The sequence below is a fragment of the Cajanus cajan genome, chromosome 2 (genome assembly GCF_000230855.2).
Source record: "Cajanus cajan strain Asha chromosome 2, NIPB_CcT2T_4, whole genome shotgun sequence".
NCBI lineage: Eukaryota > Viridiplantae > Streptophyta > Magnoliopsida > Fabales > Fabaceae > Cajanus > Cajanus cajan.
In genome coordinates, this window is record NC_138518.1 from 12,536,840 (window position 1) to 12,555,739 (window position 18,900).

At 37.3% G+C, this 18,900-nt stretch overlaps 1 protein-coding gene across 1 annotated transcript; it reads right to left on the reverse strand.

The window, feature by feature from the left end:
- Positions 1–10,560: 10,560 nt before the first annotated feature.
- On the reverse strand, positions 10,561–13,484 carry LOC145954721 (uncharacterized). The gene is made up of 3 exons (XM_083069412.1): positions 13,266–13,484; positions 11,869–12,996; positions 10,561–11,697 (listed from the first exon to the last, which is right to left on the reverse strand). Exons 1-3 carry the CDS (start codon positions 13,482–13,484, stop codon positions 10,561–10,563), a joined length of 2,484 nt encoding a protein of 827 aa, XP_082925538.1.
- Between the last annotated feature and the right edge of the window lie 5,416 nt (positions 13,485–18,900).

Consider the following 18,900-nt stretch of genomic DNA (forward strand, 5'->3'; position numbering starts at 1 on the left):
TCCGCAGTGATTCTTTCTTATCTTGCCGAAGGCTGACCAACGACAAAGATGTCAGGCTATGAGGACGGCTGGTTGCAAACTGAACTGTGAATTGAGATGACAAAGTATTGAATGAGTCGATCGAGTTAGGGGGTAGCCGAGTGAACCAGCTCAACGCCCTACCCTTAAGGGATGTGGGGAAAATGCGACACAATGCAGCATCATCCGTGGTACTCAGGGTTACCTGCGTAAGAAAAACATCAAGATGTTCATCAGGATCAGTGGTACCATCATATTTATCAATGGGTAAAGATTTCCAATTGTCCAGAAGAGAGAGTTGCATTATGGAGGGGGTGAAAGGGTGTCGGTGTGAGCCGATGGTTGTCAAATCTGCAGGCCGACCGACAGTGGGTAAGGCCGAGGGGTGCTTTTCTGGTGCTACTGCCGAGGCACGAGGGACCGATGTATGGATCGTATGGGACTGGTGCGACCCTTGTGTTTGCGTATTGGTGACCTGAGTAGGTTTCCATGAGGTATCTTGATTCCTTAGTGCCTCATTCTCAGCTTTCAAGGCCGAAAGCTCCTTAGCGTCTTTTTCTCGCTGTTGTTTCATAGCCTCCATCTCTTGTTTCAATAGACGGACGGTTTCAGAAAGGTTGGTTTCATCCACCACCTCGACATGTTCTTCTTCGTGTTGTTGATCTACCGTGTTTGTCCTCCTTGTTATCGCCATTGTTTTGCTCGATTAATCTTCTAAGATCGTCTCGGTTCGGCCCCACGGTGGGCGCCAAATGTACCTGTCTGAAGGGCACACCAAGTCTTCTTGTAGTTGGAAGGCCGAACGAGATTCCCGATCCAATAATCCGGTACGCCGAAGAGGGGGTTGGTACCTGCAAAAGGCACTCCAACGCTCAAGTCAGGACAAGCTCGAATCTCTAGGATAATTAATGAACAGTGACGTTACCTCTTGACCTGAGCTATTTATACTGACATTTATGGGCCTTGGACCTTATGGGCCATATGATGTACTTACCATATTAGGTAATACACCTTAATTAAGTAATTATCCCTTAAGCATAGATTAAGTGATGGACTTATTCAGGTGACCGATTGGCGATCGGCCACCTGACTCTGCCCTTCATTGGCCGATAGAGAGGTGGCCGAATGCCCCTACATGTACAAATAATAATAAATGCAAGAGAAAGTAAATATGTATTTATTATTCATAAATTATTTATTTGTTAGTTACTCTTTGTCTATTTTCAATGATCTTATAATTTGGCAATTCATTAAGAAATAAATTTTTGATAACTTTTTTTTCCATAGAAAAAACAGTATATGCACTGGTTTTAAAGTTTCATCTAATCATAAATCATCAATCATGATAAATTTGTTAGACTTTTATAATAATTATAATCATTATATTTGATTAATTTATATTATAAAATTTTATACATATACTTATTAAATATTATCTTTTATATCAAAATTCACATATATATATATATATATATATTTTTTTTTTTTTGAATTTATCAAATTATAATAAGACTTTGCTTATTTAACTCTGTATGAAAAAATAATATTTTTTTACATAATAATATTATAGACATAAACATTCCATTAAGAATTTTTTTAATGATATTTTCTTTAAGTTCAAAAGAAATTAATCTTTAATTATTACATAAAATATTTATAGTAGATAAGAAGAAAAACTATGAAAAGTAAAATTTATTCTAAACATTACATGTAACGAATTTGTTACTTTATGAGGATTTGGTGGTTTAGTTCGAAAGGTATTGTAAAAAATAAATTAATGTTATAGTCATATTGTATACATATTTGAGAAGAGTCATTTTTAAATGAATTTGCAAGGATAAATTTTTTCAAAAATATTTTCAAGAAAAATAAAAATAAATGAAATAATTTTATGTACAAGTTAAAATTAATTTATACACAGGATAAAAAATATATAAGACTGAAATTTAAACAAATTTTTTTTTTATTAAAGTTAATTTATACATAAATTAAAAAACATATAACGTTGACAACACTATTTTTAACAATTTTTTTTGTTATTGATAAAAAATTATTGAAAATCATAAATTTTTGTGAGTTTATCACTAAATCAAATACTCATTAAATGAGATAGAATAAAATATGAGACCTACTAAAATTTATAATTTTTTAATAAATTTTAACCAATAATAAAAACAGTATCATAAAAAATGTTGTTAACATCCTTCAAAAACATATTTTAGATAAATTATAAATATGGGTGAACATCTACAAATTCCTTTTTTTTTTCCTATCTAATGGTAGTTTGATATTGTTATATACAAATTGGGGAGAAAAGACACACTAGAAGAGATGTTGAATAGTATATATAAAAATTCAAACGTTTATGCAGTGAAAATAAAATAGCTTATCAAACGAAGCATTGAAGAAGAGTCAAATAAAGCATTAGAGATTTTTATACTAGTTCGTTTTAATCACTAAGACTATGTCTAGTTCTCAATGCAATCAGATTAAGTTCCACTAATTTTCATAATGTTACAAGTATTTTTTTTACCTAGCCACTTTTAGCTCAATCTTAAGTAGTCTTTAACCTACCTCTCCAAGTAATTATCCAAGTATTCTTTGAACAATCAGGCTTAATACTAAGTATTCTTTTAACCAAGTCTCTCCAAACTCAAACACTAAGTATTATTTCAACCAAGCCTTTACAAGCTCAAACACTAAGTATTCTTTCACACAAGTGTCTTCAGGCTCAACCCTTACAACAAAGTAGTGAATGATTACAGAATTGTTTCACTTCTTATAGATTTGATGTAATCAACAATGAAAGCATGAGTAATTTACAAAGAAATATGTACAACATTTTACAATATGCTTCAGAGAAGATGAGGTTACAATAACTTTGAGTTGAACTTACAATATATTTCATGAGTTGCTTCATTTGTCTTCTTTGCTGATCCTAGAGATTACTGTTAATGCATTTAATGTGAGCATTAAATGCCTTTTAGCAATGCGTGTATCTCTTATTTGATCTAACAAGTTACTTATCATTATTTTTTTAAACTGAACATGGTAGTAGTTATGTCAATGCAGAATAGTTGAAGTCAATGCAGAACAATCTTTTATAGAGCCTTTTTTGTGATATCCGAGATTTTACTTTTTGTTTCTAACAAATATTTTCTTTTTTCTCTTTAATAGATTTCAAGAGTTTCGAGAAATCTTTCTTGTTTGATTTGTCAAGGAATAACACATTTAATGAAATTTAATGTTAGTTTCATTTAGAAGTATACGTTTAATGCAATGAGACAAATAATATGTTTTGTCTGATTTTCTTTATCTTACAGATGATATATATTTTTTACATTTCGTCTGATATATAGTATATCTTTGTAGATATTTGACTTTGCTTAAAAATAATATATTTTATTTGTTATCATTAAAATTTGATAGATTCAAAATCATCTTTTAACTTAATACAAACCAAAGATGGTAATAAATTTTTTCTATTTGTCTTAAAATGATTTTGAAGTTTTCAATTATGGTCTATTTCATTTTTAATCCGTAATAAATATATATTAGTCATTAATGTGTAAATAAATTAAAAATTAATTAAGACGTAAAACGTTGTCTTAAACTTTAAAAGCAAAAAATATACATAGTTTTTTTACCAAATGATCAACAATTAAAAAGAAGATGAAAAATAATTTATATATAAGTTAATTTTAATTTTGAGTGATATTTATTTTATTTTTTTATATCTTATTTTCTTGTACTCTTAGCTATAGTTATAGAAAAAATTATCTAATTATGCCTGTATAATATATATATCTCACTGCCACTTTACCTGGGATTTGAATGAAATATTAAAAATAGTCAATGTTTTATTTTAATCTAGACTTACAAAATAATTTGTAACAAAAAAAAACGCAATAAATATCAATAAGTAAATAAAAGAGAAAATTTTATTGAATTTAAATTTTTTATTTATGACCCTTTTTTATATCAAAATTTAATCTGTTCTTATATGGTCAAATTAAAAAGAAAATGTACCTGTCTGAAGGGTACACTAAGTCTTCTAGTAGTCCGAAGGCCGAACGAGACTCCCAACCCAGTAATTCGATACGCTGAAGAGGGGGTTGGTACCTGCAAACGGCACTCCAACGCTCAATTCAGGACAAGCTCGAATCTCTAGGATAATTAATGAACAGTGACGTTACCTTTTGTCTTGAGTTATTTATACTGTCATTTATGGGTCCTGGACCCCATGGACCCCACAACATACTTACCGTAATAGGTAATACACCCTACCTGACTAATTATCCCCTAATTACTTGATTAAAGGTAGCAAGTGACGATAGGCCGATCCAGGTGGCCGATTGGCATTCGGCTACCTGATTCCGCCATTCGGTGGCCGAATGGGTGGTGGCCGTCCCTCCTACCTGTACACTGCCCCCCAGCCTTGAAGAAAGATGAAGCTTTCATTAAGGGTAAAATAGAGATAGTGGTTCTGGTAAGGTGAACCGTTGGATCGTGTGGATCAAACGGTTACATTTATTCAAAAGTTGAATTTTCCCGCCCACTTGATGAGCCTATAAATAGGGGAGTGGTAGGGCCACTCACACGTATTGCTCTCAACCGAATTGGGGTAGCCGAGGATCTCCGAAGCCGATCCGACTAGGAATTGTTCTGCAAAGAAATTGGTAAGCTTTATAATCATGGTTAATACTTCTACGAGCTCTTCGGCCGACAGCTCCCGGTCGTCGTCATCCGAGGGGACATCGTCCAGTGAGTCAAGTCATCCAAGTACCGTTCGGTTGCCGATTGATGCCGATGGATCGAATGAGGGTGCTTCTTCTTCGGGGGAAACCTCTACTAGCACTAGTGGAGAGGTTCAGGAAAAGATGAAGCGTGTCTTGAATCGGCAGCGATACGGTCCCTCTGATGTGCCCGGTTTCGAGTGGGTCAATGGGGAGGTAACTTCCTACTACTCGCGCTACCGAGACACCACTATGATCACGAACCTGCTGGACTATACAAAATGCTTAAATTTTGACGCTAAGGAGGAGCCGTATCCGATCGGAATTCGGTCGTGCAGAAATAATGCCTTCCCGAACCCAGACATCGTTTGTTTAGATCAAAGTGGCGCAAAGATGGAGTCCTTTTATATGTACGACTGCCTCATTAGGGACCTGAAGGTAAAGCTGCCGTTTGATGAGTTTACCATGGGGGTGTTGAAGGTGCTGAATGTTGCTCCTACTCAATTGCACCCGAATAGCTGGGCGCAATTGCAAGGCTTTAAGCATTTGTGTAAGTGTATCCACATCAAGCCTTCTCCGCTGCTCTTTATGTATTTCTACTCGTCCCGACCAACTATATTGGCGAAGTGGCTCTCCTTGAGCCGAGTGGGCGATCGACAACTGTTGGATAGTTTCACCTCATCATATAAGAATTTTAAAGCGGGATTTTTCCGGGTGACCATCAGGCCGAATGGACGACGCTTTTTCTTTGGGGAGGATGACAAGAGTCTGTTCCCGTTGTACTGGACTCGTGCCCCTCGGCCCTACGACGTGGTGCCGAAGAAGATGCTGACGGCCGAAGAGCGAAGTGACCTGAAGTTATTACTTTGCCTTCCTCGGCGCTTGCCGACTAGGGCTTTGATTAATCTTGTTGAATCTTCCCGTTGGTGGAATGACCTGATAGGTATGCTATCTATCCTATTTGGAATGTGTTTAATTCCTATTGATTTTTTACCTCATTATTCTTGCAGGAATCATGGTGACCAGCGGTGCCGATGAGTTGAACATCCGGAAACTTCTTGCGGCTCGGGCAAAGCAAGTCCGACAAGCTGGAGGTGTAGGCACCTCGGACCCTGCTCGCACCCCCCGAAAGGATACCGATGACCGACTTCCTCCTCCTCCGGAATGTAAGAAAAAGAAGGACAAAGGGAAAAAGGCTAGCCACAAAAGAAAGAGCCCCGAGGATCGTCCAGAGCAGGCCAAAAAGGCCAAGTCCGTGCCCGAGGCGTCGCCCAATCGGACTGTGATTGTGGTGCCCCCTCCGTTTATGTCTCGGGCATTTCTTAGTGACGACGTGTCGGCCGAGGAGATGATTCGGCCTGATGCTATATCTCCCTTCGGGCAAGAGTTCTTGGCTACTCTGGATGCAAGAACTAAGTGGAGATTATTTTGCGAAGTGCAAACTCGCTCCATTGCCATGGCGCATCACCTAGCCATGGAATCTGTCGACGAGGTGACACAGCTGAAACAAAGTTTAGAGGAGGCCGAGAAGACTTCGGCCGAAGCTATTGCCACGAATGCCGAGATTACTGCGAAAAATCGTGCACTAGCTGCCGATTTGGACTTAGTTCGGCGTGAAAATGACACTCTTTGGCTGAATCTGCAAAAGGCGGCAAACGAAGAGCGTCGTCGTCTAGAGGCTGCGCAAGAAGAGTATAATCGCTTGAAGGAACAGGCGAAAGAGCAGATCGTTGCTCAGCACGAGGCTGGGTTTAAACATGTCGTTCGGCAAGCCAAGCATTTCGGCCAATTCCCTGAGGACTTCGAGTTCGACATGACTCAAGATTTCTATCAAGGGTCATTAATGCCGTTCGATGAAATACCCGAAGGGGAGAGCCTAGATGATGCCGAGACAGAAAATGCCCCCCAGCATGGAGATACTAATGCGTCATCTGGTGAAGAGGAGGAGGAAACGACAAATCCCGAACCAGAGGGGGAGATTGTGTCTTCTGCTCAGGATGATCCAGTGAACAACCCTGAAAATTAGTCTTAGGATTTCCTTTTTGTATCAAGGGGCCGATAGAGTCTCCATTTTAAATGAAATGATATTTTGCATGTTGCACCATATTGTGCCGTTTTGATCTATTGTTGATTCGTATAATCTTTCTCGCTTTAACACTTGTCGTTTTTATGCTAATATTTTTAATACAAGCTTATTCCGAACAAATTATGGAAATGCTTTTTTGAGCAAGACCGAGTGGATTCACTCGGAATTGCTTACTTTTTTGAGCAAGACCGAGTGGATTCACCCGGAATTGCTTGCTTTCATGAGCAAGACCGAGTGGATTTACTCGAAATTGCTTGCTTTCTTGAGCAAGACCGAGTGGATTCACTCGGAATTGCTTGCTTTTTTGAGCAAGACCGAGTGGATTCACTCAGAATTGCTTGCTTTTTTGAGCAAGACCGAGTGGATTCACTCGGAATTGCTTGCTTTCTTGAGCAAGACCGAGTGGATTTACTCGGAATTGCGTGCTTTCTTGAGCAAGACCGAGTGGATTCACTCAGAATTGCTTGCTTTTTTGAGCAAGACCGAGTGGATTCACTCGGAATTGCTTGCTTTCTTGAGCAAGACCGAGTGGATTCACTCGGAATTGCTTGCTTTCTTGAGCAAGACCGAGTGGATTTACTCGGAATTGCTTGGTTTTTTGAGCAAGACCGAGTGGATTCACTCGGAATTGCTTGCTTTTTTGAGCAAGACCGAGTGGATTCACTCGGAATTGCTTGCTTTCTTGAGCAAGACCGAGTGAATTCACTCGGAATTGCGTGATTTTCCGAGGCACATCCTTGGCCGAGTTGATCAACTCGGGAGGGAAGCCTTTTGCGTGATTTTCCGAGGCACATCCTTGGCCGAGTTGATCAACTCGGGAGGGAAGCCTTTAACGTGATTTTTCGAGGCACATCCTTGGCCGAGTTGATTAACTCGGGAGGGAAGCCTTTAACGTGATTTTTCGAGGCACATCCTTAGCCGAGTTGATCAACTCGGGAGGGAAGCCTTTAACGTGATTTTCCAAGGCACATCCTTGGCCGAGTTGATCAACTCGGGAGGGAAGCCTTTAACGTGATTTTCCGAGGCACATCCTTAGCCGAGTTGATCAACTCGGGAGGGAAGCCTTTAACGTGATTTTCCGAGGCACATCCTTAGCCGAGTTGATCAACTCGGGAGGGAAGCCTTTAACGTGATTTTCCGAGGCACATCCTTGGCCGAGTTGATTAACTCGGGAGGGAAGCCTTTTGCGCGAATTTCCGAGAGGGCAAAAACAAACAATGAGATAAAGTGTACTTTATTGATATGTGCCTCGTTAAAAACCTTGTCGGCCAAAACCCCTTTTCACTTTTTTACAAGGGGAGAAAAAACCGATCAAGGAAAAGAGTGCAACTTGGAAGTACATTATGATCAGATTACAACGATTAGCTGTAGTATGTCTTCAAGTGAGATGAATTCCATGTTCTGGGGATGATCTTGCCAGAAAGCTCTTCAAGTTTGTAGGCGCCGTTATCAAGGCTATGTCGGACCCGAAACGGGCCATCCCAATTTGCTGCCAACTTGCCTTCCCGTGGATTACGTCTTGCTGGTCCCAGGACTCTCCAGACTAAGTCTCCCTCCTTGAAGCTTCTCTTGGTGAGATTTGAATTGAATCTACGAGCCATTCGTTGCTTGCAAGCTTCGGCTATGATTTGAGCTTTGGTTCGTACTTCGTCAATCATATCGACTTCGGCTCGGAGAGATACTTCATTGGTTGTCTCATCAAAATGTTGCCGCCGAAAGGAAGGTTCCCCGACTTCAACAGGGATCATGGCATCGGTGCCATATATTAGCCTAAAAGGTGTTTCTTGAGTTGTGGACTGAGGCGTGCACCGATAGGCCCACAGGACTTCTAACAATTCTTCGGCCCAAGCTCCCTTAGCGTCCCCCAATCGCTTCTTTAATTCAGTAAGTATCACCTTATTAGCTGCTTCGGCTTGTCCATTGGACTGCGGATGTTCGACCGATGAAAATCGGTGTTGAATGCCGAGATCTTGGATAAATCGATTGAGTTTTTGGTCGGTGAATTGCAAACCATTGTCGGTTATGAGAGCATGTGGAATGCCGAAACGAGTAATGATGTTCTTCCATAAGAACTTCTGAACATTAGCGGCTGTGATGCTGGCGAGTGGTTCGGCCTCGACCCATTTCGTGAAATAATCCATAGCAACCAATAAAAACTTGCATTGGCCTTTAGCTATCGGGAATGGTCCGAGTATATCCATTCCCCATATTGCAAACGGCCATGGCGAGCTTATGTTGTGTAGTTCTTCAGCCGAGGCATGGATAAGATTGCCATGTTTTTGACATGAAAGACAAAGCTTGACGAACCGCATGCAATCGCTTTTGAGAGTTGGCCAGTAAAAACCTGCTCTAAGCACTTTCATAGCTAGCGTCCTCCCTCCCGAATGAGATCCACATATGCCCTCGTGAACGTCTCTCAAGACATAATCCGCCTGTGCCGTATCGATACATTTCAAAAGAGGCACCGAGAAACCCCTGCGATACAACTGTCCCCCAACAACCGAATACCTGGCTGCTTGAGTTCGGAGTTTTTTGGCAGCCGCATGGTCAGATGGTTCCTTGCCAAGCTCCAGGTAGTCTATTATTTCCGTTGTCCAGGTGTGTGTAGGCTCTTCGATCGTCATACATTCGATCGGTGTTACACTTGGAGTAGCGAGATCAAGGTGAAGTGTGGTTCGTAGCTGTCCGGGTTTTCGATTACTACTTGCTAACCGAGCTAACTGATCGGCCCTCTCGTTATGTTCTCTCGGCGTGTGTTTCACTTGGACATCCTCAAAAGTGCTGCGCATTCTGTGAAACAAGTGGTAATATTTCAGTAGGCCTGAATCTTTCACCTGGAAATTGGCGTTCACTTGTTCTGACACGACTTTCGAGTCGATCCAACATATCAATCGTGTAGCCCCGATTTCTTGTGCGAGTCTCAATCCTGCCAATAGTGCCTCGTATTCGGCCTGGTTATTCGACACTTTAAGCGCAAATCGTAAAGACTGTTCCAGGGTCACTCCTGTCGGTCCCTCAAGAATTATGCCTGCACCACTGCCTTGACTGTTTGACGAGCCATCCACGTGCATGGTCCACACGTCATTCTCGAAACGACATTTCGGTTGCAATTCATTAACAAAATCAGCCAAGTATTGAGACTTAACCGGACCTCGTGGCTCAAAGCTGATATCAAACTCTGATAGCTCAACAGACCACGCCATCATCCGTCCTGCTAGTTCTGGCTTTCGCAACACCTTAGCTATCGGGCAATCGGTTCGGATAATGACACGATGGCTCTGAAAATATTGCCTGAGGCGCCGAGCGGTATGAATGAGCCCAAGTGCCATCTTCTCCAGAAGCTGATACTTGGTCTCGGCCTCCTGTAACATTCGGCTGACGAAGTAGATAGGTTGTTGCTCCTCCTTTTCCTGAATCAGAACGGCGCTGATTGCGTCGTTTGATACGCACAAATAAACCATCATTGGTATCGCGGGATCCGGTTTGGAAAGAATGGGTGGCGAGCCGAGGCGCTCCTTCAAAGTCTTGAAAGCCTCCTCACAATTCTCAGACCATTCGAACTTCTTGATCTTCTTCAACAATCCTACAATGGGTTTGGCTACTTCGGCCAAACAGGGGATGAATCTTGATAGCGCAGTAAGGCGTCCTGCTAACTTCTGGACTTCCTTAAGGTTCTTGGGACTTACCATGTTGACGATTGCCATGTTTAGGGTTTAGGGTTTAGGGTTTTCCACTTGTTACCCCAAACACGCACTTTTCAGGGTTCAAACGCATATCATACCGGCGCAATTGTTGGAATACTTCAGCAAGATCAACTACATGGCGGGCAATGTCGTGGGATTTAACAACCATGTCGTCAACATACACCTCCATGCTTCGACCGATTTGGTGTCGGAAGACTTTATTCATCAATCTCTGATAAGTTGCACCTGCATTTTTTAACCCGAAGGGCATGACCTGATAGCAATAATTGGCCGAATCAGTTATGAAAGCTGTTTTTTCTTCGTCGTGGGGATGCATGGGGATTTGATTGTATCCCGAATAAGCATCGAGAAAGGTGAGGATTTTGTGGCCGGAGGCACCGTCAACTAACCGATCTATGTTCGGGAGTGGGTAAGCATCCTTGGGACATGCTTTATTGAGATTAGTGTAATCAGTACACATTCTCCATTTTCTGTTTGGCTTTTTCACCATTACCACATTTGCTAGCCAAGTGGTGTAGTGAACTTCTCGAATGAATCCTGCTGCTAGCAACTTGGACACCTCTGATTCCACTACTTGCTTCCGTTCGGTTCCTATTTTCCTTTTACGCTGGGCAACCGGTTTCGCTTTGGCACAAATTGATAACTTATGACACATGATATTGGGGTCTATGCCGGGCATGTCAGAAGGTGTCCATGCAAAAAGGTCTTTGTTTTTCATTATCGCCCGGCGCAAAATAGAACAGTCTTCTTCAGATGTGTCGGCACCAATGTATGTAACTTGAGCCGAATTTGAGCCGATCTGTAGCTCTCTTTTTGACTCTACCGGCTCTACACGTTCCTCATCATTCATTCTTGGGTCAAGATCCCAAACGGGTTCTTCAACTGATGCCGAAGAGTTGACAACATGAACCCTTTTGGACTTTGATTTTCTTTCTATTGGAGCTACTTGCAAGCTAGCAAAATAACATTCCCGAGCAGCTTTTTGGTCGGCGTGGATGGTGATGATTTTCCCCTTGTCAGAAGGGAACTTCATTGCTAGGTGCGGAGTTGACACAACAGCGCCTAGCATATTCAACGATGGTCGTCCCAAGAGAATGTTGTAAGATGTGTGAGCGTCTACCACGATGTATTTTATTTGAATTTCCCTGCTTTCCTGTTCGTCAAAACAAAAACGAGTGAAAAGCTTAATATACCCTTTGGTGTTCACCCTCTCCCCTGCAAAACCGACCAAAGGATTGTCATATGGGACCAATTCTCTTTCGGAAATACCCAATTATTTAAAGGTATTCCAATACAAAATATCTGCCGAACTGCCTTGATCTACCAGCGTTTTCTTTACTATACAGTTGTGAATTTCCACGCTAATCACCATTGGATCATCTTGCTCATGATCGATGCCTTGAAAATCAGCATCAGTGAAAGTTATTGTTGGTAATCGTCGGGGAGGTTGCCTATCCACATTATTGACTGAACGAATAGCTCTAAGGTGTCTCTTTCGGGCAGAAGATGTCGAGCCGCCACCCGCAAATCCACCTGCGATTGTGTTTATGACCCTCCGACGTGAAGGTGCCGAATCATCTCTCTTTTCTTGCGACCTACTTCGCTCGCGCCGAGGTCTATCAGACCGATCCTGCGCATGCCGGTCATTGTGTCGATACTGGGACGAGGAGCGGGAACGATATGAAGCTGGCCGATCCACAAAATTGTGCAACTTGCCTTGCTTGATCAAATCTTCAATTTTATCTTTTAAGGCGGCACACTCTTCAGTTGAGTGTCCGCGATTTCTGTGATACCTGCAAGTTTTGCTGGTATCGGCGCGTGGCGGAGTGGAAGCTCTCTTTGGAACCGCCAACACTTCTGCTGCCAAAGCTTGCTCCAGTATCGCGGCCCGGCTTGCATTAAGAGGGGTGTAATTGGAGTATTTGGGACCTCGCACGGGTCGGTCCCGAAGAGCTATTTCTTTGCCTCGCCCCCTGTATGTCTGTTCGATTGGCTTCTCGGGCTTGGCCGAGTGGTCAGCCCGGGCCTGATTTCGAAATTCGGCCAACTCCTCCATTTGCATATATTTATCCGCCCTCCTGCGCAGATCATTTATATCTGAAGGAGGCTTCTTGCATAGGCTATTGACGAATGGCCCTGGTTTTAAAGCCGTCGTCAGGTGATGAAGTGCTACCGCCGGGTTAAGATCTCGGATTTCCAAGGCTGCCTTGTTGAACCGATCCATGAAAGTTCGAAGCGATTCTTTCTTATCTTGCCGAAGGCTAACCAACGACAAAGATGTCAAGCTATGAGGACGGCTTGTTGCAAACTGAACTGTGAATTGAGATGACAGAGTATTGAATGAGTCGATCGAGTTAGGGGGTAGCCGAGTGAACCAGCTCAACGCCCTACCCTTAAGGGATGTGGGGAAAATGCGACACAATGCAGCATCATCCGTAGTACTCAAGGTTACCTGCGTAAGAAAAACATCAAGATGTTCATCAGGATCAGTGGTACCATCATATTTATCAATGGTAAAGATTTCCAATTGTCCAAAAGAGAGAGCTGCATTATGGAGGGGGTGAAAGGGTGTCGGTGTGAGCCGATAGTTGTCAAATCTGCGGGCCGACCGACAGTGGGTAAGGCCGAAGGGTGCTTTTCAGGAGCTACTTCCGAGGCACGAGGGACCGATGTATGGATCGTATGGGACTGGTGCGACCCTTGAGTTTGCGTATTGGTGACCTGAGTAGGTTTCCATGAGGTGTCTTGATTCCTTAGTGCCTCATTCTTAGCTTTCAAGGCCGAAAGCTCCCTAGCATCTTTTTCTCGCTGTTGTTTCATAGCCTCCATCTCTTGTTTCAATAGACGGACGATTTCAGAAAGGTTGGTTTCATCCACCACCTCGACATGTTCTTCTTCGTGTTGCTGATCTACCGTGTTCGTCCTCCTTGTTATCGCCATTGTCTTGTTCGATTAATCTTCTAAGATCGTCTCGGTTCGGCCCCACGGTGGGCGCCAAATGTACCTGTCTGAAGGGCACACTAAGTCTTCTAGTAGTCCGAAGGCCGAACGAGACTCCCAACCCAATAATCCGATACGCTGAAGAGGGGGTTGGTACCTGCAAAAGGCACTCCTACGCTCAATTCAGGACAAGCTCGAATCTCTAGGATAATTAATGAACAGTGACGTTACCTTTTGTCTTGAGCTATTTATACTGTCATTTATGGGCCTTGGACCCCATGGGCCTCACAACATACTTACCGTATTAGGTAATACACCCTACCTGACTAATTATCCCCTAATTACTTGATTAAAGGTAGCAAGTGACGATAGGCCGATCCAGGTGGCCGATTGGCATTCGGCTACCTGATTCCGCCATTCGGTGGCCGAATGGGTGGTGGCCGTCCCTCCTACCTGTACAGAAAATATTTATCAAAGTTAGTATATATAATTAAATTCTGGTGTTTTTTAACAAGGGATTAGAGTTGGATTATCAGCTTAAATATAAAGTTGTGATTGAAATTATCACTTTATTTTTTATAAAAACTGATTTCATGAATTTCTTATATTTTATTATTAAATTAAAATAAAAAAGAAAAAAAAACTGATTAAATTTTTTGAATATCTAGATGATACCAAGATAAAAGACGCGTGCCTAATCAAGCGGTCTGAAATTTAATAAAAACAATTTTGTAGCACTTAAATGAGAAAAATTGTCCGTATGCAACTGTGGTCCGACTTTTATTTTAATTGAATAAGATTATTTTTTATACAAGACATATATCATTTATAAAGAAATAAATTATTTTTCCAGATTTTTTCTTCTAATCTGTTTCCATTTTTATCCGAGAAAAGTTTACACATGTTCTTCCCATGATATCCAAATTCCAGATTCTGGTGGATGTGGTTGATGGAAAGAAACAGAAACAGAGACAGAGACAGAGACATGTCACAAAAACAAAGGATAACAAACACCTCATTGAAACAACATAAGATGCATGAAACAAAATAAATTGAAGAGAAACACTTTAAGAACAAAAGAAGCATCAGAATGAACAAGCTCTGGTCCTTCTTGACTTGGGTAAATCAGCCACTTTGAGGGTCTCTTCAATGAGCTTTCTGGCCTTCTTGCTTCTAATCTCCATTCTCATGCTCTCACTCTTCTCCACCTTGTCATAATCAGCCTTCTTCATCTTCAAACCCTTTATCTTGGATTTCAGACTCACCATCAACCCTCCAATACCCATCCTTTCTTTCTCCTTCCCTTCAATCCTTCTTGATTGATTCTGCCCATGAATGAAAATTATCTTGGGTTAATAATTTTCTGATAAGAGTTTGTTTGAATACATGTTTATCAGTTTTTGGTTTTTTTTTTTTTACTTAAAAAAATTCTACCAATAGAAATTTTTGTTTGAATATAAGTTTTGAAGTATTTTTAAGAGTTTATTTAATAAAAACAAAACATTTCCTTGTAGATATGCTCTCAAAAAGATTTTTGAACTTGTATTTGAATAGAATTTAGATTTGTATCTAAATGGTTTTTTAAGTGAAAAAATATAAAATAAAATGAAAGACATAAGAAGAAGGAAGGGAGAGAAAAGGACATGTTTGAATCCAAATGGAAGAGAAACAAACCTTGTGAAAGTAATTTGAGAGAAATTATTTTGACCCTCTTTTTTATAGAGCAGTACAAATCCCCACTAGGGAGTAGAGAATGGAAAAGGGTCTTTCTCTATTTATATTTGTCAATGGCAATGAATGTGCATTCAGTGAATGGATGGTGAGGATTTCTCTGAATCGCCTTTAATAACAATGTCAGTTGTTTGATGATGACATATGTCTTTTATTTTAAGTTAGTAATATTTGGTTTTTTAATTTTAAATATATATTTTATCTTATCATTAATTTGATATTTATTAACATTTAAATTTTAATATTAACACGTAATCTATTACTCTCTCTTTTCTTTATTATAAGAAAAGAACACACACATTTTTGGTTATTAAATATAAATTTTTTTAATTATTTTTGTAATCATGCTTTCTCTAAAATATTTTTTCTTTAATACACGATATTTCAATTGTATTATTTCTTTAAACATTTATAATAACGATAGTTTAAGAAGAATATTATAAAATTTATAAAATATAATGTAGATAATTAATTTTCTTAAGATATGTATTTTTTTTTCTTATAATAAAGAATAGATGAAATATTACTTTTATTTTTATATCAAAAGTACTACTTAAGTGACATGGCGTTTAAAGATAAAAAATATATATATATACAAATTATTTATTTGTATTTATTTTAGAGAAAAAACAAGTAATGCGCATACAATAAAGGTGATATTTTACTACACAAATTACTATTTATGATAAGTTATTGATTCTTTTCTATGTCAAAGTTATTAACTTTAGTAATAAATAAATAAAAGTTATTGCAATGGTGATCTTTGATTGATTTATAGTGTATGAGTATTAAACTATTTATGTCAATAGATAACTGATCTTTATTTTATTATTAGATCTCATTTATAAGTTTTTAAATTTTATCTCTAAATATCATATAACATAGATACATGCCTAAAATTAAAATTTAATAATTAATATATATTAAATTTTTTTTTCAAATTAAAATTCTGTAATTTTCAAAATTAAGAGACTAAATATTTTTATTTTAAAATAAAAAACTAAAATTTTATATTAAAATAACACAACAGCAAAAAATGTATTTTAGTTTAAATTATTTTATAAATGAACGTTAGTTATAACAAAAGTCAAATGATAAGATCAAAGTTATTGCAGTTTAAAAGAAACATTAACTTTATAATAATAATAATATTACAATATAATGCAATGCAATGCAATGCAATACAATACAATACAATACAATACAATATAATATAATATAATATAATATAATATAATATAATATAATATAATATAATATAATATAATATAATATAATATAATATAATATAATATAATATAATATAATATAATATAATATAATATAATATAATATAATATAATATAATATAATATAAATAATATAATATAATATAATATAATATAATATAATATAATATAATATAATATAATATAATATAATATAATATAATATAATATAATATAATATAATATAATATATGACATTTATATATGTATGGAAAGAAAAGAGTGAAACTTATTTCCTGTTGTTGTTTTTTTAACCCAATTACTTTCTTAAAATAAAAAAAATATTAGATTAAATTATAGTAAGATAATAAGATAATTATCAAATCTTGCCCATCAAAAACAGGCCTTACATTTTCTAAAATATTCTTAAGCGCCCATATAATAATAATATTTCCAGTTATTATTTAGAAGTATTTTTAATTAAAAACATTAAATAAAATTGATTTGATTATTTTTTTTTATATTTTAATCCAAAAAAAAATTGAAGTAGTTTTTACTTACATATAAATACAAATAAAATAGTAGAATAATTTTTAAATTATTTTTAATGTTATTCTAGATATTTATGACTATAATATTATAAAATTCTTATAATAGTATAATATTTATTTTCATAAAACTCGAAGAGTTAACGTAGATTAATCATCTTGCATTTATATGTTGTGACAATAATCTATTTAGTGGGAACTCATGTTATATTTTTATTGTGTGTGAAAAAATTTTATATTATTAAGGTGAGATGGGACGGGACGGGTCAGATATAAGTTTCATGATATCCCTTTTCATCCCCGTGGTTCAAATTAGGGACAGTTATTTAAAACAATTAAATTGGGGATGGTTATTAAATCAGGGATGGTGATGAGGATGAGGTAGGTAAGTATATACCCGTTCTCGGTTTAATATTTCGGATTTTACCTTGTACCTATACCTGATCAAACTGGATATTTTTTGTCAAAGTCGGGACAGGTTTAGATATTACCCACGAGTACATATTTATTTGCCATCTCTAATAATACTATGATCATGACTAATTTTAGCTTGAAAGACATAAAATATTTACCTTCATAAATATTTTTGTTAAAATTAATAGTTTTAATTTAATTTAATATTTATTTTTTATATTTATTTTATTGCTTTACAATTTAAATTATTATTGTGAATTTTAAAACATTTCATTCATTAATATTTTTATTTTGTACTTTTGGTATATTATTTTATTTTATTTTAATAGTTGAATGTTTTATTTTTTTTCAATGCTAACATATTGTTTTCAAAAATGAAATCTGAGAAGAAAAAAAATCAATATAATGGTATGGTTGACAAATAAATTTATCTCTTAAGAATGTGATCATATGTATAAAGAAATACGTGAAGCTAGTTCTTTAGACAAATCTCAATACTTCAAGTTGAAAAAGATCATTTGGATTTAGCTCTTTTAAAGTGAAGGGAGTGTTTAAATAATTATTAATTATAAAATCAATTAAGATTTATGATAAAATAAAATTATAGCAAAATAAAATCTAAAATAATTATAAAATTAATCCTTGTTTTTTTAATTAATGATTAGCATTGCACTTTATTCTTTAGAGAGTGCCGTTTTTTCATTTTAGAAAAGCTAAATTTAGGATTAGTTAACTATTTGATATCTATTAAACCTCTAAAAGATATTAGTTCTCATGATTGACAAGAGATATTACTTGATAATTGTGAAGAAAAGACACTTACTAGAAGGGGAGAGTTGAATAATATATATAAAAAACTCACACATCTGTGTGGTGAAAAAAAAATAACTTATCAAACGAAATGCTGAAGAAGAGTCAGATGAAATATTGAGATTTTTATACTAGTTCGTCTTAACCATTGAGATTACGTCTAGTTCTCAATCTAGTCTAATTGAGTTTCACTAACTTTCAACAAAGTTACAAGTATTTTTTTTCCAAGCCACTTCTGACTCAATCCTAAGTAGTCTTCAACTTGCCCCTTCAAGTAACTATTCAAGTATTCTTTGAACAACAAGCCTTTCAAAGCTCAACGCAAAATATTATTTCAAACAAACCTTTCCAAATTCAACACCAAGTATTATTTTAGACAAGCCTTTTCAGATTCAATACTAAGTATTCTTCCAAACATGTCTCTCCAAACTCAATATTAAGTATTCTTCTAAATAAGTCTCTCCAGACTCAACCCTTACAACAAAGGTAATGGATGATTACAATATCGTTTTGTCTCTTCTAGATGTGAAGCAATCAACAATGAAAGCACAAGTATTTTACAAAGAATTATATACAAAATTTACAATAAGTGTTTCTTTGTAGTTTTCTGTTTTGTGTATTTCAATGTGTTTCTCTATACAATATGTCTCTTATTTTTTTTGTTTGAAGGTTTGATCCTTTTATAGTGGCTCCAAAGAAGATGAT